General features: G+C 36.9%; 1 protein-coding gene across 1 annotated transcript in view; it reads left to right on the top strand.

Annotated features, from left to right (window-relative positions):
- LOC107564682 (zinc finger matrin-type protein 4) overlaps positions 1-25,047 on the top strand; it is a 71,993-nt gene that overhangs the window by 45,897 nt on the left and 1,049 nt on the right. The window contains exons 4-5 of the mRNA XM_016249816.1: positions 8,085-8,244; positions 14,682-14,906. Coding sequence (XP_016105302.1) covers positions 8,085-8,244; positions 14,682-14,906 — 385 coding nt within the window. The remainder of the gene's footprint in view (positions 1-8,084; positions 8,245-14,681; positions 14,907-25,047) is intronic.

The following is a 25,047-nucleotide window of genomic DNA, read 5'->3' as shown; positions in this document are numbered from 1 at the left end:
GAAGCTTCCCACCAGGCCCGTTAGGCTTACATCGAGTCTGGTTGGGAAAGCTTATACGGCGGCAGGTCAGGCTGGCGCATGTTTGCACACCATGGCGGTGTTACAAGCATACCAGGCTGACCTGCTCAGGGGTGGGGCTGCTGAGCCGGAGCGGCCCAAGTCGTCAAGCTCCTCATATCACCAGTCTCAGAAACAGAGCGTTGCAACCCGCACCCCTCCAGAAAGATCGGGGGTCGGGGCGACGCTCTCAGTCAGGGTCTTCTAGACCGAAAATGGATCTGCGGACCGTTATTTTGTCTAAGAGGACCTCGGCTAAACGGTCCTACAATTGTCAGGTCCCTGAGGGCAGCCCCACCTGGGGAGGAAAGGATAACACCTCAGTATACGGTGCCCAATCCTCCTCAGTGCCCCCACGGAGGTTCATTGATACCCCTGCCACCCTCGGTGCTTCAGGGCTCAGTGAGCTCCAACGAGTGAAGATCCCAGCTGCCGCCCGGCAACGGTATGGCATGGGAGAGCTCAGGTTGTTCCCTGCCGGTCATCCGCTTCAGGGCACCGAACTGGCTCCTCTAATAAAACCAGAGGCCAGCCTCGAGAGGCTGGTTCCCTTAGTAGGTTTTCTGGCAGCGTGGGAACTTCTGCCAAATATATCAAAATGGGTCCTGCAGGTTGTAGAGAAAGGCTACAGAATCCAGTTCGGTTCTCGTCCTCCTCGATTCAACGGGGTCATTCCCAAACTAGTGGGCCCCGAGCAGGCTCTGGTAATGGAACAAGAAGTAGATACTCTCTTGAGGAAGGGAGCATGTACAGAGAAACAGAGATTTAATTATTTCTTCAAGATAGAAATGATTAAATGGAGATAAAATTTAAACTCCTGCTTTTTCCTGAGAAAAAGACTCCAGTAATGTCATATATGTCTCCTCTACAGTTTCAAAAGAGATCTCAATGTCTCAAGCTGTGCCCAGATTTGCTAAGATACCAAAGTCTACAATCAAAAGTCAGAGAATCAGTCAGTCAGTCAATATGAAATCAAACATGTTTCCGTTTTTAAATCACTTAAGGATTTTAGGGGAAAACATCTGAGACAAAGTGGATAGTTACATGAAACATCACTGATTAAGTTACATGAACTAAGAAAGAGCAATGAGCAGTTAAATTTTTCTCTGGCTTCAATTTCTCATTATGTTCAGACTGCACCCAATTACAAATTTTAGGACTCATTCGGACTGTTATTTTGTAAATGAAATCAGATCAATGTTACAATGTACACCAGGGGTCTCAAAACTCCATCCTGGAGGGCCGGTGTCCTGCATAGTTTAGCTCCAACTTGCCTTAACACCCCTGCCTGGAAGTTTCTAGTATGCCTTGTTTCTAGTAAGCTGGATCAGGTGTGTTTGATTAGAGTTAGAGCTAAACTCTGCAGGACACCGGCCCTCCAGGACCGAGTCTGGAGACCCCTGTAGACAGTATCTTCTCGGTTGCCACAGTAATAAATTAGGTGCCAAAACAAATGCCAAAAAACATATTAGACTATAGCTGTCATTGCTGAAAGTACATATTTAAAAAAAAGTGAATTTACAATTCAGTACGTAGTGAATGCCACACAATCGTAAATTAATTCAGACAGCTGCAGATATGTCTTAACTTTGTGCATGGTGTTACAGTCATGTCACAAAATGAATGACCTAAAAACCCCAAACTTGAAATGACTGAAATCTTTTTTTTTTTTTAACTATTTATGTGGGTTACAAACTACTAAACAGATTTGAGCCAAAGAGTCCAAATAATAATAAATAAATAAACGTCAATTAAATGTGCTACTCAGTATCATTAATACACTTTTATAGTTTGTCAGTATTTTGAATTATATTTTATATTTTTAATTTTAATTTTAATGTTTTAGTAAGTTACTGTGTGCTTTTTATTTCTTAGATTTATTTATTTATTATTATTATTTATTATTATTTTTTTTTTAAATATGCTTATAGTTTAAGTTTATTTTGTTTTTGTTATTTTAGTTCCGGGCCCTCCAGGACAGAGTTTAGAAAAAAAAAGGTTATGTTATACTGAAAAAAAGTTTATGTTTTATAAATATTTTATTTCAATTGTTTTATTTAATGGTTTAAATTTTTAGTTAGTTAACGATAATAGCACTACATAAATAATCAGATTTTTGTTGCCTGTTCAAACAAAGCCAAAGAGTATGAAAGCCCATTTCCACCTCAGAATTAAAAACTTGAATCCAAGTTGTGATTCTGTTTCTCATAATTGTAACCTAAAATAACGCCAACTGTGATTTTAAATCTTGCAACTGCAAATTTACATCTCTAAAAGTAGCTTTATACCTTGCAATGTGACATTATTTCTTATTTTAAACTTTACCTCATGATTACCTTTTTTAATTTTTTACGCTGAGGTGAAAACATGCTTCTATAACGGAGACATTCCAGTTACCTCTTAAAACTCGCCTTGTTTTCCTGACTCCTTGACTTCATAAGAAAGGAAGTGAGTTACACTGAGGCTGTGGAAAGCATGTTTGAGTTTCCTTTTCAAAAATGTCAAGCAGAAGTACTAAGACTCGCAGGAGAACAAAAGAGGAAAGTAGGTCGGAAAGGTGCTTGGAGATATAAAAAAAAATTCTTTCTTTGCTTTACTAGCTCTCCATCAGGTAGAATGAAAGTTAAAGGATGTTAAAGAATTTTTTTGTTTGTTTGTTTTCCCCCTCTATTTTTCTCCATTTTTCTAAATCTATATTCTGTATGCCGCTTTTAACCGGCACAATTAATGGGACTCTGTGACTTTCCTCCTTCGGGCTGTATTTTTAGCTTGTTTTCACACCCTTCCCAACATTACAACAGAAAAATGAGAGAGTGGAGGAGAGAGATAAACAGACTCCTAATTAAATGCTCTTTGTTAACAACAGAACAGGACCAGACACTGCCAGAGCATCACACACACACACATGCTTACACATATTCACAACTTCACACACCAGCACCTTCACTCAAACATGCTCACACACTCACATTGCTTTCATTATCAAACCTAAAATAGGTTATATGTAAATGCACGCAGACAAATGTGTAGGTGACAAGTCACTGGCGAGGAAGAAAATGGCAAGTTTGAATGAAAAAGCGAGATGTAAAATTGACTTCATCTTCTGTGAATGCTATTTAAAAAAACACTGCACATTCAATCGAGTAGGAATTCCATTTTATTCTGTGTCTATTGGTCTTTCTCACCTGTGTTTTGGTAGTTTATTTTAGGTCTTGTTGACTGCTTCAGGTTTCACAGTGTTATTTATTGGATTACACTCAGCTTGTCCCCTCTAGAGGTGTGAGGAGAATGTTTGCCTTGGTTCTGGGATCATAATCATCATAGTAATCCATATGCACAGGCCCTGTGGACCTGAAAACCATTGAGAGGATGCCAGGACTCAAACACACATGCCTTGAAAGCAAAGAATCACAAAAAAGCATGAGGAAATAAGCTTTTACCAACAAACCTCAAATTCAGACAGTTTCAGTCCCCGCTGGGAACCACTGCAGCCCTGATGGGTTCTACTTTTTATTCTGTTTATTATTTTCAAGGGCATATATGGTTAGAGGAGGGTGATAAAACTAAAACAATTAAATCCTGATAATTATTATTTTTTTTTGCCAGGTATTTTCTCTGAAAAGGACGGTTTTGTTTAAATTAGAAGAACTATTATTTCAACCAAACAGCTCAAACGCTAAAGCAACACTTTTTTTTCCTCGGTGTCCTGATTTGAAGACTCAGCTAATGTATTGAAGCCAAAAATATTAAGCCGATATATATATATATATATATATATATACAGTATATATACATTATACAGTATATATAAACAAACTGAAATGAGTTGCATGCATTGCACAAAACACACATCATATGCATACACTCACATACAGTGATGAGCGCAGCCTGAGCTGTGACAGTGAGCTGCAAACGTACCGTTTTACATGAGCGGAGCAGTGCTGGGATGGGAAAACACGTCTGTGAGCTCAGAGCACTACACACTCACCTCTCCTGCAAACAGCAATCAGAACACAACTGTTCACTGGCCGGCTCACTGGAATCAGGTCACGGGCACAGCGAAACAGAACTAGGCCATGAAGTTTGAACTTATTTGTGTTTCCTTTCAGCAGGGAGGTGACGGCGAACACTCTGGTCCCCTAACACACACACACACAGAGCTACAGCTCTGAGACGATCGCTCTGGCCCAGACGTGTAAAAGAGAGCCTGCTCCAGTGTGACAAAGAGTGCAGTGAGAACAGGTTCACATTTCACTCAAATGTGCCAGTATGCGCCACTTCTGGCATAGCATGACAGCACATTCGGCAATGGTACAATTCATGAGAAATGTGAGGAAATGCATATAGCTACACTGCCGTTCAAAAATTTGGGATCAGTGCGATTTGTAATGTCTCTTATGCTTATCAAGGCTGCAATTATTTAATAAACTTTTGAATGACAGTGTATATAATGAGCATATATAGAGCATATATATTATTATTTATTTTCCTGATAAATTTGCTATATATATTACATGCAAATTCACTGAAAATGATTTGAGTTTTATATGTAAACATATATATATATGTAAATATAGTTTTTTTTTTTTTTTACAGTTGTAAGCAGCTCATATATATGGCTGGCCTCACCTTGAAATGCTGATTTTAATGTGATGAATCTGAAAGCAAAGCACATCTGAGCCCGTGTTTGTCATTTGCAAGGTCTGATGCATCAACTTCAATCACACTAAAACATTAAAAGTATTGTTTTATGGAGATGAGGGGTTTGGGTTTATATAATGATATTGTAGGACAGGACCCAGAGGAGCATTGTATTGCTCAGTGGTTGTTCTTTCAGAGCTCTCAGTTGTTTCTTTTTGAAATGTCTACAATCTCAGATGTTTCTCCTAAAATTCCCTAAAAATAGAAACTTATGAGACATTTGTTGTCATGCAGTCAGTATAGAGCTTTACAATTAATGGATACCATTGCTCAAAAGATTTAATATTGGATCAATTTGTTGAGAAATGTTTGTATTTAAGTACTAAAAATAATGAAACAAACATATACATTAAATATTTAAAAAAAAAATAATAATAATAATGTCTTAACATTTATGTATATATGAACATTTTCCAGAGAAACAAACTTGTGTAGGATGTTAAAAAAAAAAAAAGTTTTTTGTTCTTCTTAAGAAAGTCTTTTGAACTTTCTATTCATTAAAGAATCAAAATATGCATTACATTTTCCACAAAAATATTTTAAAAAGTATTAGAATGATTTCTGAAGAATCATGAGACACTGAAGACTGGAGTAATGATGCTGAAAATTCAGCTTTGCCATCACAGATATAAATTACATTTTAAAATATATTAAAATAGATAATAGCAATTGTAATAAATGCAATTGTAATAATAATTCACAATTTTACTGTTTTTACTGTAGTTTGCTTAAATAAATACAGCCTTGGTGAGCATAAGAGACTTCATTCAAAAGCTTAGGAATGGTAGTATATTTCATATTATTACTATAAAACTTGGCAAAAATATTGATGATTTGTTTTTGTACTTCTTTGTAATTCTGCAACTTAGGAAATGTCTCCATTTGCCCCACAATTCTCTCTTGGCTTTTTAGGAGTAACAATTGAGAGTTTATGTGAGAGTTTAGTTGTGGCAGAGCTGCTGTGGTGGTCAGGTGTCATGGGTGCTGTCCAGCTTTTCAAACTCACTGAACAAGGTGAGGAGGAACAGAGCTGTCAATACCAATGAAGATTTTATCATGGGCACCGAAAGTCAACGAGATGGCTGCCCCGAGGGAGCGTGACAGAGAGAGCTGTCTGAATATTCATTTGACAGAATATCTACAAAGAGACAGAGCCGAGATGCTGTGAGAAGTGAGAGAGAGAAAGAGGGATACAGAAAGAGAAACAGACCATCACACCTTCCAGTGGAAATGCATCTCAGATTTTCCATGACTGCTGTTTTACAGACATTTTGCTGACGAAGGGTCCCTCCTGAGTGTTGCTTTGCACCTTTTTTTTTTTTTTTTTAAGTGCAGAAATGTCAGCAGTGATGGTTGAGCAGAATGCAGATACAAACCTGGCCTAAAACTGGGGAAAATGTCTGAGACAACATGCTTGAGCCAAACGTTTTCTCTACTCTGGAATGAAAATATGGCAGATTTATTTTTAAATGTCTGATTCAGATCGAGCAGATGCTATTTGCAGTATCAACAACAATAGTTCACCCAAAAATGAAAAAATCTGTCATTTACTCACCCTTATGTTGTTCCAAACTGGATGGTTTTTTTTCACTGCTGAAGGTGCATTCAGTGATTTTCTTCATCATTAAAAATCTTTACACACACAAATGCCTAGTAGGTGAGTTGAGGTTAATTGGGACATTTCTTCCCAGTCATCTTAATGGCAAAACGTGTCCCAATTTACCTGAATTCACCCCCGCTTTAACATTTTGATGTATTCCTCACACAGAACTATTGGATAGCTTCAGATGACTTGAAACATAGCTCACAAGACAACTTTATTGTGCTTTCTCACCTTTTTGGAGCTCGACATTATCCCTTCCCATTCACTTGCATTTAAATGTATTATTATCATTAAAACAATAAGGGTGAGTACACTACTGTTCAAAAGTTTATGTTTGTTTTTGTTTTTTCTCCAATGTTCTCCAAGGTTGCATTTATTCGATCATAAACACAGTAAAAAATAATATTGTGAAATATTTTTTCAAAATATATTTTAAAATGTAACTTTTTCCTGATGGAAAAGCTGAATTTTTGTATCATTAAACAGATCTAATATTTTTATTTGAAAGATTTTGCTGTTATGTAGGTCTAACAATGCAAAATCTTTCCAGGTTCCCCACGCAAACTGTTAAAACATCCCTTGGGCTCCACATACCTCTGGGCTCCACTGATCTAAGGCTGCTCTAAATGAGTGTTTGGTGTGTTCATTTCAGTAACTGATTTTGTTGTGTTTATAAGAGATGATAAGCTGGACTGTTGCTTTGATCAGGACAGTTCTTGGCTTCTCTTTTCACCTGGTTTACTTAAAGCTGACATTTTTCCTGCTGCACTGGATCAGGACCTGACTCAGAGCGGGGAGTTGGGAGAATGCCAAGGGCCCCGTCTGTGCTAGAATTGATAGTGGCCCTGTAATCCACAGTCCAGTCTCCAGAGACGAGAAGGACAGTTCAAGCCACTGGCAGCAGCTCGCAGCACACACAATGTGGCCAAAATCATACGATAGTCTCTGCGTTTTTACTGACATGAATATTCAAAATATCTTCTGGCTGTTAGATTCTGGAATCTGAAGCACATCTAATCAGTTTCTGATGACCAGAGAACACTGGCTGAATATTTTATTTGTTTGTTTTCTTGCCATCCATCTGAAATTTTGGAACATATTTAAAATGTTAGCACATCTCACATTACTGCCTCCGAATCACAATCATTGTATTCCTCATTTGTGAAAAATAATCAGTCTAGTATATGAGAAATAACTGGAGCAATATGTCTGTCACAAATGCACAACTGGACATTTGTACCAAATCTTAGATTGTCTGATTCGGTCTGATATCCTACAATGCATTTAAGGTCTGATCTTAAGATTAATTAATTATATATATTTTTTCCTTTACTTACTAATGGAATACTAGAGACTATGGCTGGGTAATATATTAAATCTAAAATATTTTTGCATCTTATTGTCAATTATATATGTATATATTTCTAATATATATATTTAGTTATATAATATCAGTTTGTGTATTTAGTCTGGTATGGTCTAAGGAATCATTTCATCCATTGTTGCCAAAGAAAAAGAAAAAAATCATGTTCTACACTTTTTCACAATGAACACTGGAAATAAAAATGTAATAATACTTATTAACAAAACCAATAATAATAATACAAATGATTCATACCTTAAACCATCAATAAGCAAAACCTTTCAATTTGACATTGAGATGTGCTACATGTGACAATGTGAATCATGTGCTATATGTCCTGTACTGCTATCTTTTTTTTAGGACAGTGCAGAGAATGAGGTGGACAGAAACAAATGCTGTACGCTCTGCAACATGTTCTTCACTTCTGCCATCGTGGCTCAGTCGCACTACCAGGGCAAAACGCACGCTAAGAGAGTTCGCTTGGTGCTGGGGGAGACACCAAGTCTGCCAGCATCCACAGGTAAAAAACACTCAACTAAATGCATTCTAGTGTTGTTTAGTTTCTTTAGATACTACTTCATAAAAGCATGCTAAAAAATTATCTTGTTTTTGGTCTTTTTCCACTTTTACTGAGAGTAGAGACACTATACAGTAGTGAATTAGACCCAGAGGTGTGTTCAGACAGTGTGTAGGAACATAGCAACTGGTTCATTCTTGAAGCACAGAGCGCTAAACTCAACCTAAAGTTCAGTTCTGTCAGGCAGGCTTTGTTTATGCCCGCCGGCCCAGCTGTGTGTGCAGTGGTAATGAAGCTTTACACAAGCTCCAGTGAGCGTCCTACAACACTACAGGGATACTCAGACACAAGACATCAAGAAACATACTGTAAGATTGCACTGTAGAGTCGTGCAGAGTAGCTGTCTGTTAAATGTGCAAAACTGTGAAAAGAAAGCCTTTAAGCAATGAGCAGACAATCACAAGTGCTCAGAATATGAGATGAGAATGATCTAGAATATCTCATGTGTCACTGCTGAATCTAATTCTAATGCCTCATTTGAACTAAACGATAATACAGTTGTGGTCAAAATTTTACATACACTCTGCAGTATCTGAAGGATCATATAAAATGCATGTTATTTTTTATTTAGTACTGACCTGAATAAGATATTTCACATAGAAGACGTTTACATATAGTCCACAAGAGAAAATAATAGTTGACTTTATAAAAATTCCCCCGTTCAAAAATTGAGCACAACTGTAGCTAAAAGACATACACTACTGTAATAATAATAATTTAAAAAAAAACCTTATTGACCCCAAACTTTTTAAAAGTTTTTGAAAGAAGTCTCTAACCTAGGCTGAAATTTATTTGATTGAAAATACAGTAAAATTCTAAAATATTATTGTAATTTAAAATAACTTTTCTATTTTGTGTAATTTATTCCTGTGATGGCAACATTGAGTTATAATATGCTGATTTGTTGCTCAATAAATGTTTCTTATTATTATCAATGTTAGTGTTTTTTATTTTATTATAAATAGCAAGTTCGAAAGCACAGTAATTATTTTGAATAGAAATACTTTAATTGTTATAAATGTATTTGCAGACACTTTTGATCAATTGAATCTGTCTTTGTAGAATAAAAGTATTGTTATTTTAAAAAATAGAAATATTACTGACCCCAAACTTGTAATATATCTCAATATTGTTTTTCAGTCTTTTGATGATATTTAGTATTTTTATTGATAATTTTGTATTTTGTCTAATCAATATTGCTAAGTTATTAAAGTGCTTTCAAACTTAAAAAATTAAGGCTCGCACAAGTAGTATAAAAATCAAGTCAATCTAGAACTTAGTCAATTTAGAAACTTAATGGAGAACTAAATAAATGCAATAAACTTTACCACATTACCATTACCACATTTCAATCACGTAATCACATAAGAATGCATAAGGCTGAAATAGTCAAGAAAACAACATTTGAATGGATTTCATCTGAATTAAATTGCATGAATTTAATACATTGGGTTTGGTGTTAAGAACAGAGCATTAAGCAAAATGCCTGAGGAATATTAATGCAGCCTTGAAAACGCAGTAATAAACTCCTGACATCAATACATGATGTCTATGTCTCTGATGATATTAATTCACAATCCTAACAAATAGTTTTATCTATGCTCAGTGTCAATGAATAATTCAGAACGGCGGTTGTTTACAGACGAATGGACATGCTGTGATTTATAGCATTTAAAAGTAGATCTGAGAAACAACAGCATCATATTATTAGATTTCTTTTACCAGTAAAGTTCTTGGAAAAAGTAGAGCCGATAGAGTGTTTGAAGTGATGAAGAGGACAGACTCATGCATCTGAGGTATCAGAGATGAAGCGTGAACAATGATGAACAACATGCATGTGCGCTGACAGAAACACAGTCTGTCAGATTGCAGAAGTATCCGTTTTCTTGTTTGAAGCACAAAACTGCCTGAGAATAAGGTTGTGCAGAAACTGCCTGAAGCAGTGGGAATTTGTGTGACTCAGGGTCAATGTCATGTATAAACTCACTGTAATTATATTGAGCTTATAAATGAATAATGGTTAATAAAAGAGAGAGCAAGCCATTCCTCCCATCCGTCCATATATCCATGAACCTACCTAACTAACCATCCACCCACCTAACCACCCACCCAGTGTAAACAAGGAGTGACTGTAGTTGCTTATGGTTGCCAAGCAATGTCACAACATTCAACTAAAGTGTGTATATCAGCTCATTTTTAATAATTTAGGTATTTACTAGATCATTTTACTATAATTTTTTTACAAACCCAGGTGACAGGTGAGCTGTTTTGGCATTACATTTAGAATAAAGAGAGGTAGAATAAAATAAAATGTAGTATATTGGCATCAAAAAAAAATGTATTCCCTAAAATTTGAAAAATTGGTGATAAATATTTCTTGAGAACCAAATCAGACACATATGATTTCTGAAAGATCATGTGACACTGAAGACTGGAGTAATGGCTGCTGAAAATTTAGCTTTGACATCACAGGAATAAATTACATTTAATAGAAAACATTTTAAATTATGAAATTATTTTACAATATTACTGTTTTTTACAGCCTTGATATTTCAAATCTTACCAACCCTAAACTTATTAGAGACTTTGAATTGGCGTGTATCACACATTTCTATCAGCATATTGCCCAGAACAAATCACCTCTCAATTGGATTTTGCACTGTGAAACTAAATATATAGTTCAGTCATGAAACTCTAGATGGCGCAGGCAACGGGTTGTTAATGTAACAGATGATATTCAGAGAGTTAAACGACTTGGCACAGCTGATTGGTTCATGCTGCATATGCAGCCAATGAGCTTACTGCTTTGCATTTATATGGCTGGCTAGCATTCACTAGAGATTCCTGCAGCACGCTTTCAGAGTTTCTCTAAAACCCTCCACCTTCCCCAGCTCCACCTGTATAGATCTGCTACGGGTTATTTTAAATGCAATTTGTGCAGCAGCAATATGCCTTACTCACGTCACCGTATCGCCATATGCATTGGCAGTAGCAAGTTCCTGTACTTGCTTGCAGCAGCAGCAATAATCTACAACTACAGCAATAACCAACAGCAGCAGCAATTCAGCAGCAGCGTAGCAGATCTATTCCGCCAAGACCAAATACATTAACATTGTCATATCCATCACCATGCTAAAATCTTCCCGAGAGTTGTCATAATTGAAATTGATTTGTGATGGACACTTTCAGTCACCTGAGCTTTGGTCACTGGATATGTGCCAGTGTGGAAAGTCATCAGTGTTGGTGGTAATAAATACTAAACTTGGACTCAAATTGCTGCTGTATTCAGTGTCAGACAAATTTGTCTGAAGTTTTCAGTCTTTCTGGACATATTTGATTAAGCTTCACTTTAAAATGATCTTAACCACATTACAGATGTCTACTGCAGGCATCAGGACAAACAGGAGGCATGTGTTTCTATCTTTAGCCTGTCAATGACTATTGAATTTCATTTCCTGTCATAAGGGAAATGATTTCAATCAAGCAGGGTAGTGTTTCTTACAGCTCTCCAGACTAATTCCACTGATGTTCGTGGTTCTCCATGTACAGTAGATATTATAACAAGCACTTGATGGTGAGCATGAGCATATAGTCATCATGGTTCACTCTCAGCTTTATTTGTCTTGTTTTTTAGTCTTTCATGACACACAGATGAGATGAGATCACATAGCAGACGGCTTTAGCAAAGCAATATAAAATAACTTTTCCACAAATTTAAAGAGAAAGTGGTGGAACGGGTGTTTCAGGAGAGATTCAAGTCAAAAGTAACCTTCGTGAAAATCCAGAGTGCTGTTCGCTCAGGAAAACTCATCAGACGAGGATCGTGTTGACAGTCGAAGCGGATGTGATGGAGTTGCCCTTGAGATCTTTACCTGCCCATTCTCCGTCTATTTCTGCTCATCTTGTCACTCCAGCTCTAGCTTTAGGGTTCATCTGCAACACCTGTCTCTGCACATCATGCACTCTCACGAATACATACATAGATATGTGTGATGTTCAAAACGGTTTTATATTCAGCCCTGCATAAATACAGTTTTAAAATGTCCACCGGACCCTGATCAGACACTAAAAGGATGTTCACACAGCATGGACTCTTGCTTTTAAAAGGAGCTCAACAAAATTAAACAAAATGCAAAGGTCTCGAGACGTGTTTTTAAAAGTCAGTCGAACTGTTTTTAACTCAACACATCTTCTTAAAAACACTCATAATCGCCTCAAAAAGTATTGTCGAATGCTGTGAATTTGGTACAAAAGCAGTGCTTTGATGGGTGTAGCGATAGTGCTTTAATAGCTTGAATTTATGGACGCAACTTGTCAGAGAGGATTTTAGCGTGCTAGCAGTTCAGCAGTTGCACACTGTCAGCATGCTAAAAAAAATCCAGTTTGAGAAGCTCTCTTTATTATTTTTACTACAGATAAAAAGGCCCACTAATAAACCATTCTGACCCATTCCTAATGTGTGTATGCTGGTTTTGTCAAACCACTGAAAGCTGATTTTAAGTTATCCATGCACAGTGATTTGAATCATCTTTGCTCATGCGAGTGAGATGTGGGTGGTGAGAACAGAGGTGTAGTTACTGTAAGTGTTCTTGGTTGCTACAGTATGACAAATCAACTAAATCAAATGATCAACTTCTTAGCAACCTGTGTCCACTTTAAGATTACATTATATATATATATATATACATACTCTAGAAGAATAAGGATATTGCCAAATTTTTATCAAAACAGATGGCAGTGGTGTCATGTCGTGTGACTTTGCCATGCTGGTAGATTCAAAGTATTTGCTATGATACCTGTTGCTATGATACGTTTCAGAATTCCAACTGCTGTTATGTACTTAGCTTTAAAAAAAAAAGTGTTACTCTACTGATTTAAATAGACTATTAGTTCTACTACAGTGGGTCACTGAGCGTTAAAGGGATATTTCACCCAAAAATTAAAAGTCTGTCATTTGCTCACCCTCATGTCTTTCCAAACTTGTATGACTTTCTTCTGTGGAAAATAAAAGAAGATATTTTGAGAAACGTCTCTTTTTCTATAAAATGGAAGTCAATGGTCAGCAAAACTGTTTGGTTACCAACATTCTTAAAAAACATCTCCTTTAGTGTTCCGAAGAATTTTCGGTAACACTTTAGTTTATGAACCAATTCTCACTATTAACTAGTTGCTTATTAGCATGCATTTTACTAGCATATTGGCTGTTTATTAGTACTTATAAAGCACATTTTAATGCCTTATTCTGCATGACAATATTCTACATCCCTAACCCTACCCAAAACCTAAACCTTTACAACTATCTTACTAACTATTAATAAGCAGCAAATCAGAAGTTTATGGAGTCAAAAATTGTTGTTAATAGTTAGTTAACAGTGAGAATTGGTTCCCGAACTAAAGTGTGACCAGATTTTCATTTTTGGGTGAATTGTCCCTTTAAAAGAAAGCAACCTTTATATAAATGCTCACTTACAACATTTAGAAGACTGGGATTCTATTGCATTTTCTCTTTTATATTAATTGACTTTTTTATAAACATTTAGAGTTAGTTTGCCTAAAAAAAATAAAATTATGTCACCATTTACTCAGTTCCAAACCTCTTTTTATACTCTTTTCCTCCATTGGAACACAACAATTAGATGTTTAGCAGAATGTCCATACTTCTCTTGTCCATACAATGAACTAAATTAAGTATATTCCATTCCATTCCATAAATTACAAAACAGTAGAGTAAAAAGTTACTAAAAAATATATTTCTATGTACTTTACATCTTTTTTTCAGCATCTATTGGATTTAAAAGTCCAGTAAACAATCACAGTGTGTTCAGCTCAGGGGTGCCCAACCCTGCTCCTGGTGATCGACTGTCCTGCAAAGTTTAACTCCAACTCTAATCAAAGACACCTGCCTTTAATTTTTAAGTGATCCTGAAGACCCTAATTAGTTGCTTCAGGTGTGTTTGATTAGGGTTGGAGCTGAACTTTGCAGGACAGTCGATCGCCAGGAGCAGGGTTGGGCACCCCTGGTTTACCTCATTCTAACTTGCGGCACTGTCGCCTTTGGGGTTGGTAACCATGGTAACAAGTCCCACTGTGTCTTCGAGAGTGTCACCTGGAAGATCAATCCATCTGCTTGCTTTTTCCTCATAAGATGGAGGAGAATAACCTAACTCAGGGGTGAATTTTCATCTCCACATGTGCTGACCCTCTCTTGACCTGCATAGCTGTTCAGTAGATTAGGCTTGGAGCCATCAGTGTGTTTGGACAGTTTGGACAGCAGGACAGTTTCAGCTGCACTCAACAGAATATATACTGTATAGGCTCCTAAAGGTCATCTATATTGATGGATATTTATAGATAATGAATGTATATTCTGTTCTGTGCAGAGTCAGCCCTGCCCACCCCTCTGACCACAGACCCGCCCCCTCCCTCGTGGCAGCCGCTGACCAATCATGGTGAGGCAGGCAAGTACTGCTGCTTGTGTGGCGCCTGGTTCAACAACCCACTGATGGCACAGCAACACTACGAAGGCAAGAAGCATAAGAGAAATGCAGCACGGGCGCGACTGCTGGAGCAGCTGGCTGGCAGTCTGGATGCGAATGAAAGCACAGGTCAGTCTTCAACTGCCTGAGTCAGAGATGTCATGTGACTAATCACATTTGGAGTCACACGAAACTGTCATGACAACACTAATTGTCTGATGGTGCCTCAAGAATACACACAGTTCCAAACCCTTCACTAGCAACTATACAGAGCAGTAACGTCAATGCAGACAAATAAATAAATAAAACAAAATAAGTTACTTTCACTAAGAGCCATCCAACAATAATAATTCACTGGGAGAACATCTACTACAATATAATGAAATAATTGACAGTTGTTGTTTTTTTAAACACAAAAATAAAGAAGATAAAAGAAAGTACCAATTTAATTCACAAAGGCTGCGTTGATCAAAAAAGTAAAAGTAATTGTAAAATATTATTACAATTTATTTTATGACCCTGAGAGGTCAGCTAAATATCTACAGCGGATCTAAAATATGAATAGTTAATTATAACTAGTTATGGTTAATTATTCATATTTCCCCATGAGCTGATTCGCTACATGTATATAGGCTAGCCTATAAACAGGGCCTGAAATTTGGTGTGAGTTTTCGGGTATTGTGTATAATGTTAATAACTCATGCAAGAGCCATGTGTAATGGGGCTGACGAGACGTGAGACGTGTGGATCCATCTGCAGGCTTTATTAAAGAGACGTAGTACACAGGCAGGGTCAAAACAATGGCAAACAGGTATATGGCGGGCAAAACACAAGAATAGTCCTGAGAGGGAGAAATCCAAGGAAACAGGCAAAGATCAAAAACAGGCAAGGCAAGGCAAAATAAGGGAGACTCGGAAAGGGGTACAGGCTAAACAATACTCAGCAGAGAAATGTGGTTAGAGTGGGTGTTATATAGTGAATGAGGTAATTAGAAACAGCTGTGTGCAATGAGTGCAATCAGGGCAGTGTGCAAATTGTGCAAAGAATGATGGGAAATGTAGTCCAGGGTGCTATGCAACAGTTTGTGTAGTGCGAGAGTCAATGAAATGGAAAGGGTGACCTCTGGTGGTGAATAAACAGAAGTCCATGGACTGAATCCGTGACACCATGTTCATAATGCGGGGAATTATGCATCCAGTATCCTGTTTTTCTTTCATCTTTTCATCTCTGTAATATTTTTTTGTCCCGTGTTGTTTTGATATATTTTAAAGAGTTGACCGTCAAAATGTAAAACTGTTGGATGACAGATATTCTTCATTCTTTCTGACAAACAAAAGAATATGTGAATTAGAGTATGTACAGTACTTTCTACATTTTTTAATTGCAGTGGACAGCTTTTATTATAAAGGTGTATAATCTCTAGCTCAGTACTCACTACTCATGTGTACTTTTAATTAAGATACTCTTGTTTGGACAAGAACTTTTTACTCTACTCACACTACATTTTTTGCAATGTAATGGTACTTTAACGTGAGTATACTTTTTCAGTACTCTTTCCACCCCTGGTGACTTTGTGCTCTTCAAATACATATTTTACATTGATGTAATCACTAGACACATTAGTCATACAGTGTGTGATCCAGATATCCTGACAGATCCCATAATCCAGTTCAAATAAAACGTTAGTCACATTGCAGTAGTTGCTCAGGGGTTTGAACAAGGTTGAGTCGAGTATTGCCTTTGGATACATCTCAAAAACTAGATCCGTAATCCTTGAGAGTTACATTCCCCTAGGCAAATTTGCAAAAAGCTTGTCACTTATCTTTAGGAACTAAGACTCAAAGCTCTTTGATTTTGATTCGCCTGCTACTGAATTGAACAAGTCAGTCCGATTCTGGCTTATTTTGTTCAGTAGATGTTTTAAGAAGGATTCAGTAGCAATATTTACTACATAATCATTCATATTAGTTAAGAAAACAGAACATTTCTGAACACTTTGACGAAGTATGTCTTTTGTCAATACTTTTTAGAGCTCTAAACCTTACAGAAGACAGAGGGTCCTGTTTTAATTCAAACGAAAACACAATAAGTGATCTTAAAGGGATAGTTCAACCAAAAATGTCATTACTCACCCTTATGTTGTTCCAAACTTGTATTTCTTTTTTTCTGTGGAATACAAAACAAAAACTGTCCATAAAAAGATGTAATGATGCAGTGATTGGCTGATCAAGATGATTGGCATTTCAACTGAACATACAGTATATAATGTACACACAATGCTGTTTGTACCCCACACACTTTCAAAATCTTCTTTTGTGTTACATGTTTCTCATTAATTAGACAGAAATGTACTATGTGATTGTTCACCATTTATCTTCAATGTTGCACTGTTCAATGTTGCCATATCATAATTATGTGACATGCAAAAACAAATAGTGTTTCTGTCATCAAACCTGTACTAATGTGTTTAAAAGTGCATTTTTAAACTGAATGCAAGCCTGAATAAGGCCTAAGAGCTCCCGCTATTGTATAAGCATCAGAAGACATTGGAAATATTGCACGAGTCACATTGACTACTATTATGGGTCTCCCTGGAGTGAACTATTTCTTTAAGGGAAACAGTTTAGACATCATGTGCAGAAAAAAATCCTGTAGCCAACAATGCCAAAGGTATTAAAAAGGAGACATAGACAACCAATGTGTGAGGTAGAAAGACTGGCCTAATGTTCTCTTAAATACCGGCAAACTGATCAATCCCAGGGTAATCTGAGCTTCGGTCTCATGGGACATCAGTCACAGTGAAGAGTATTGTCCAAAAGGAGCATATGGACATGTGCCAAGGCTCAGCAGGTAACTGAGATTCTGCATTACCAGAGATAGAAACACACAAATCACAATGCAGAGGATGAGCAAGCCAAGGCGGCATATTTTATTTTTAACTGCTGTTCACAATCCTGCCTGTAAAGTCTGTCATAAAGTCATGCATTTAAAACGTCTTGGGGGACAAACCTGTTGTGCGTTACATATCTGGTGTAGAGAAGCACAGTTCCTTTCAAGTCAAATCCTGTAGAATCTGCAGTTGTTTTGGTCTTTGTCAAGACTAGGGACAACAAAAATGAAAATTTTACATTGACGCTGGCATTCTGCATAAGAGGTAATAATTTTCCCCAGCCATGACACAGCAGGGTGCCCTTGTCAGGAGCTTTTCTCTGTAAATGTCACTTCTATTGAAATATCAGCAGAAATGCTGCTGATTACAAAAGCGTCTCATCAAGGTGTTCATGTGAAACATCACATCTCTGTATAGGTGCTGTTAGTTCACCTTAAAGGTGCACTAGGCGATTTTTGAAAAACGCTTTTGACCACTGTGTCGGACCGAGTCCCAAAACAAACTTGCAGCCAATCAGCAGTAAGGGGCGTGTCTAGTAATGACAGGGAGAAGCGAGCACTCAGTGAGTGCACAGGGCAAATATTAGCAGATCGGCTATAGATAGCGAGAGATGGCTGATTAAAAAAAAGAGGAAAATTTCGGAGGAACAAAACATTAAAAAGAAGGGTTACGATCAGGCAAGAGGTAGGATCCACGTAAATATTGGAGCAGCTTTCCAGCGGTGGAGAGAACTCAAGGAGTGGGAAGGCCTGATCGGACCCCGAGGTTGTTTTGTTTCTCGATGATAAGTGAGTTACATTGATTTAGCTTTTTCACACAACTAATCTCTGTTGGCTTTTGCTTGAATATGCTGCGGCCGGCAGGCATAGCAGAATCCGCCATTGTCGCTGCCAGGGTTGTGTACAAACGTATGGGGCGGAGTTAGCAAAATAGGGGCGAGGTCCTGTTGGGGTGTGGGCGTGTTTGTTTTGGTGCTTTTAAATATCAGCATCGTTTGGCAAAAATCGCTTAGTGCACCCCACAAATCCATATCCCCCTTGGACCACAAGGGATAGTTGTTTGTGCTGCTGGATAATGTGAGTTAGCGAGAGATGGCTGATTAAAAAAAAGAGGAAAATTTCGGAGGAACAAAACATTAAAAAGAAGGGTTACGATCAGGCAAGAGGTAGGATCCACGTAAATATTGGAGCAGCTTTCCAGCGGTGGAGAGAACTCAAGGAGTGGGAAGGCCTGATCGGACCCCGAGGTTGTTTTGTTTCTCGATGATAAGTGAGTTACATTGATTTAGCTTTTTCACACAACTAATCTCTGTTGGCTTTTGCTTGAATATGCTGCGGCCGGCAGGCATAGCAGAATCCGCCATTGTCGCTGCCAGGGTTGTGTACAAACGTATGGGGCGGAGTTAGCAAAATAGGGGCGAGGTCCTGTTGGGGTGTAGGCGTGTTTGTTTTGGTGCTTTTAAATATCAGCATCGTTTGGCAAAAATCGCTTAGTGCACCCCACAAATCCATATCCCCTTGGACCACAAGGGATAGTTGTTTGTGCTGCTGGATAATGTGAGTCAAATCATCTTGTTGTATCTTATGTAAATACAGTCATAATTTTGCCCAGATGGAATATGACAACCTTTTCCTCATTTTCTGCTTTGGCCAAAATCTGGTGAATTTTATCTAACTGTGCGTTTTCTGTTCATTATATAAACTGATTGTATCTCTTCACAAGACTTGAATTATACTGCTACATTCATATGGATCCTTTTTAGATCTTTTGGTTACCTGGACTTTTAATGGAGGAACAGAAACCTTGCAGGTTTCATTAAAAATATGTTTGGAACAACATAAGGGTGAGTAAATAACAGAATGTTCTATGAATTATCCTTTTAATGCCGGAAATAATAATAAATATACATTTGCCAGTGATTACTATTCAAGCATTACAGAACAATCATATAGTGCAATTATAGTATTCCAAGAAATGATTATAACCATTGTTATTATTATTATCTTAAATAAATAAATATATGAATAGATAAATGAATGGATAGCACAACATTTGTGCATGTTAGAGTAGCAGGATTTATTATTATTATTATTATTATTGGTGGTTTACTTAGCTAGATTACCAGAATAAATAAATAAAGTGAGAAGAGCACATTAGCATTTAAAGAGACATGCACCGGAATGAGTCGCTGAGAACAGAGCTGTTTTTGACAAGGTAAAAAGGGTGGTGTTTTACATGACCACTGAGGAATTTTTAAACAAAATATGTTACAGACATTTCATGAAGACCCTAAACAATCATAACAAATTGTGGAAAATGGGTATCCAATGTCCCCTTTAAGAATTCGTTGTCACATATTAAGAAATAATCCCATCATTTTTAGTAAATCGTGGCCATGTTGGACTCATCCGTTCCCTTGTTTTAGCAAACCATGGCCACTTTGTACAAATTTGTTCCCTTGTTTTATTTAATTTAAAACAAGGGAACGAATTAGTACAATGTGGCCACGATTTATTTAAAATGAGTGAATTTATTAAGTTGTGGGAACTTTTGTGGACATTATTTAACTAAAATGAGGGAACGAATAGTAAATTTTGGCCATGATTTGACTAAAAACGAGGCAACAATTTAATAAAACAAGGGATCAAATTCTTAATTTTTGGCCATGATAAATATAATGGTAATAATATAATAAACCTTAATGGTGATTTCTGGTGCATTTTGAAGCTTGACAGATAAGGTCACAATGAAGTGTCGTTGTATGGAAAGTATTCCACTAGAAAGTATAACAGCATCGAGACAAGTAAATAAAGACAGACCCACTTTGGGGCCCAACTGGGGATAGGTTTTTAGCAAGATAACATATTTAAAACACTGCCCTGCTTCATATCCAGTTTCTGAGCATCTCGATCTCCTGAGCTCTGCCTGCGGTTTGATCATCCTTCAGGGAGCTGTCAAGACTTCTTTTGGCCTGTCCTCTCTTATTCATCATCCTCATTAGCAGCCTGCACATGAACACAGGGTCCATGTAACATACAGACAAACACACGTCCTTTTTTAAAAGGAAAGAACTGAGAAAATTGGGGGAATGCAAAAGAACGGCTTTCCACATGGATGTAGCTATTCATTACCATTTGAGCTTCTCATCAGGTACAGGAAGCCATTGGTAGGGCTCATCTCAGAGGTGACTGCTAGCGGATCCCGGCCCAGACTCTTGCCTATTTTTGTGGAGAACACTTCAGTGTAATTGCCTCCCAACTGAGGCTATATTTTGTTGCTGAGAAAATTGGAGCTCAGCACAGCCCTCTCCTGCTGCAGACAGGTTTTCATTTCCCCCTAAACAAAAAAGCAGGGAGAGTGACAAGCTTTAGGATGTAAATACCAGCTCGGCGCTGAAGAGCCTCCTGCCATTTCGTGAAGGGGGGATATTGAAAGTGCAGCGATTTGCCCTGTTTAAAATTGCAAGAGCAGTTTATGTGCTTCACAGAATCTGTAAAAATTCAAGAACAAGCCAGCACCTCCTTCCTGCTCCGTTCATATCCACCTTGACAGGCAGGATTAAAATTGACATTCATACTGCATTATTATTGCCATGACTGTGTAATATATTGAAAGTAAGGATAGAATTATAGAATTGAGTGCAGTTATTCATTATCATAACCCAGTGGATACGGTCTCGATTGTGAAATGTAGGATTTGATGAACATAGCAGATATGAATCCTCCATACAATGTGTGTAATTGCTGGAAGAATCATCTTGGGAATTATCCTTATGTGTGAATTTGGAAGTGACATGATTAGATGATCATTAGATTCGCTACAGTAAAACTTCAAATCTGAGGCTTCTCTTACACTACCATTCAAAACTTTGAGGGTTTCTGTTCAAGAAACATGCTCAAGAAACATGTTGTTATAATTACCAATGTTGACAACAGTTGTGCTTTTTAATATTTCATATTTCTGTGGAAACCATGATACATTTTATAATTGTCTTTACTGACACTTTTGATCAATTTAATGAATACTTTATGAACAGAAGGATTATTTTAAAAATACTGACCTCAAATTTTGAATGGTATATTGTATATTGAATGATATGATGTATATTGTTATGATATTTTCAGCTAGCTTATTAAACATAAATAAACACATAAATATATAAATACATACACATCTACATCCATACAATGTATCATACCAAGTGGCATCTGCAAACAAAATAATTTTAGAGATTCGTTTAGAACTACCAACCAGACAAACCAGTTGAACACCAGTGCAGCTAGGCTAGGAGACTAACTAAACTGGTTAGTGAATTGTAAACAATAAGCTGGGGTTTTTTTCAGCAGGGAATGGTTCAGTATTCATCACAGTTTACAAGCAAAATTCAGCTTACCTAATGATAATACTTTTGCTAGACATTCTTCATCTTCAATCTTCTCATATTTATGCACATTCTGACCTGTTTTTTTTGTTTTTTTTTAAGTTTCCTTATTTTTTTTAATGAAAGAGAGACACTTTTGGAGTTCTAATTTAATTCTAAAATTCTGAACGATTAATAATTTAGTTGAATTTTACGAGTGTCTCATCTGTTTGGTTGCAATTTCCTGGGCAAGAGAAGAGAAACTGATTGATAGCTTATTGTCGGAAATAAGTGAGACCTCTTTCCCTCAAGCCAACAGTTAGGAGCAAACTTTAATCTCCTCCCAGTAAACATTCATCTTACCCTGAACCACATTTCTCGCTGTCTGTCTTTCTCTGCAGTACTTTTGGCATCTCAGTCAGTTTAATTAAATGGGATTAGAAGCCACCACAGTGTCTTCTAAGGCTGGTTTATGAGTAGCACATTAAGAGGTCATCGGGGTTCCTACATGAAGGAAAATCCCATCACACAGAGCTTTTTAACAGAAACAAACACTCAGTAAAGCTATTTATGAAGTCTGAAGGCCAAGTCTTACATTTTTAATCTTTGAAAGAGGCTGGTTCTTCAGCTGCTGATATAATAGCGGAATCATTTTCAGTTAAATGCAAATTCTTCATTAACAGACATGACGAAGCAGCAAGAGTTTAACAGAAAAAAAACCTGTTCTCAAACTAATTTAAGCAGCCTATAAATTGTATTTTATAATGTCAGTTAAATTGTAGTGCGATATTTCTGTCATGCCTTACATCCTGTTCATATTAATAGCTTGCTATGAATAGTGTTGTGGATTCATTACACATACTTGCTGTCACCATATGTTTGGTGTACTGACACCACAAGCTGTCAGTGAACATGCATCACATCACTCTCAACTCACAGAAAGTATGCAGAAAGCTTCATCAGAGTGTGTGTGTGTGTGTGTGTGTGTGTGTGTGTGTGTGTTTCAGTGACGATGAAGTAAAGATGTTCCAAAATAAATTTTTAAATAAAAGCACCAAGATGCTTCTGGAAGTCATAAATAAATGTTTTGTCCTTTAACTAATATGGGAGAAACCAATACGCTGACAAAACACTGGCAATATAAATGTGAATAAAGTCTAGATGCCCTTGATGAAGCCACTTTAAATTACATAATCCATCAAAAATTAAAGCAGGAATCGGATTACAGCATTCCTCTCCGAATTTGCTCAATTTCCTCTAATTTCCACAGACCTGGTAAGACTAAAGAATATGGAGAAGTCTTCAGTTAACTAGTCTACTTTTGTAATGACCTTTCAACTGATTCCTGTCAAGTATTAAATACCTTGAACCTGGTTCACCAAATTGGTGAAAATTGGTGTCTTGTGAATTTACAGAGAACTTAATAAAGCACTAAGCCATGAGAGGATGAGCATTGGGTGTTCTAGCCCCCTTAACCATGGTAAAGTCACTGTAAGACTACCCCTAAATGGATATTGCTTTTACAAAACAGCAGGAACAACATCAAAATACACTAATGTTCAATAAATAGATAAACTAATAAATAATAATCAACATAAATATATTAGTAGCATTAAAATGTTTGGGGGCAGTAATATACAGTATATATATACAGTATATATACACACATATATATATATATATATATATATATATATATATATATATAGTATATTGTATTAAAGTGCCTTAGAAAAAAAAAAACCTTACTGGTGTGCATCTTGAGACAAAACAGTGGCACTGATATATTTTAAGATGCATATTAGAATAGAATAGCAAATCAGCATATTAGAATGATTTCTGAAGGATCATGAGACACTGGAGTAATGATGCCTGAAAATTCAGCTTTGCTTTACAGGAATAAATTAAATTTAATACATATTAAAATAGCTATGTTAACTTGTAATAATATTTCACATTATTTTTACTGAATTTTTGATTAAATAAATCCAGCCGTAGTGAGACTTCTTCCAAAAACCCCATTGATCTCAAATTTTTGAACTGTAGTGCACATGGAACGAAACTCAAACTCCAAAGTGCAGAATATAAACTCCTTCAATTGTCTGCGTTTAGTCAGATTTACTGAATAGAAAGCGCTTGTGTGCCTTGTCACTGCATGTGGAACTTCAAGCCTGACAGTCTTTTTAAACAATGGGAACTTTTAAAACAATTGTCAATTGTGTTGATAAATCTGTTTACAGTGAATTTTCAATATGTTTTCCACGAGTCAAAATACTCAGCACGAAACTCTTCATGCAGCTTTGCGGTGCTTTCACTGGCAATATGAATACTGTAATGCTGCATGGATACTGTTAATAAATGTGCGGAAATATGTGCCGCTTCTGCATGTGGTGTGAAACACCTAATTATAAGCTGTTTACAGTTTCCAAGCAACGTACTATAGCAACTTGTCACATTACTAAACAGTGAAATTTGCAGTAACAAATATGCGTTCAGCTTTGAATGCAGCTCATTCATTCAGAATTAAGAGTTGGATCTATACATAAAGTATAATCTTCTGATGCATATAATATATTAAAAATCTTGGCTGATTAGCATACTAATTCCATATGCATTCATGTATGTAATCACCTTTCCTGACCTGAGAACAGTTTCAATTATCAGAGCTCTTGGTGTGAGAGTGTGACAGCAATATATAATGTAAGGGTTGTGAAAAGCCTAGTTTTGAACAGATCGAGGAACAGACAACAGTGTCATCAAAAATAACTCTGCAGATGTCTGAGAGAAATATTGCCCAGAAAGAGCACACATGGTCTCTCCACATGTGATGAACGAGCCTCTATGCATTTCTGTTCTACGTCTCTCTCCCATTCTTCACATCCGTCTATTTTTGGTCCGACGCTGTTCGTTATTTGTAGTACCACCTGCAAAGCCTTTAATTAGCTCACATCTGCTTCACTCCCTCCAAAAGTGATGCACTTGGCACCCCTCCACTGTAAAAGACCATCATGAATCACCCC

The sequence above is a fragment of the Sinocyclocheilus grahami genome, unplaced genomic scaffold (assembly GCF_001515645.1).
Source record: "Sinocyclocheilus grahami isolate Dianchi unplaced genomic scaffold, SAMN03320097.WGS_v1.1 scaffold955.1, whole genome shotgun sequence".
In the NCBI taxonomy this organism is placed as follows: Eukaryota; Metazoa; Chordata; class Actinopteri; order Cypriniformes; family Cyprinidae; genus Sinocyclocheilus; species Sinocyclocheilus grahami.
Note: the sequence above shows the minus strand (reverse complement) of the source record. Positions and strands in the feature narration are given on the sequence as shown.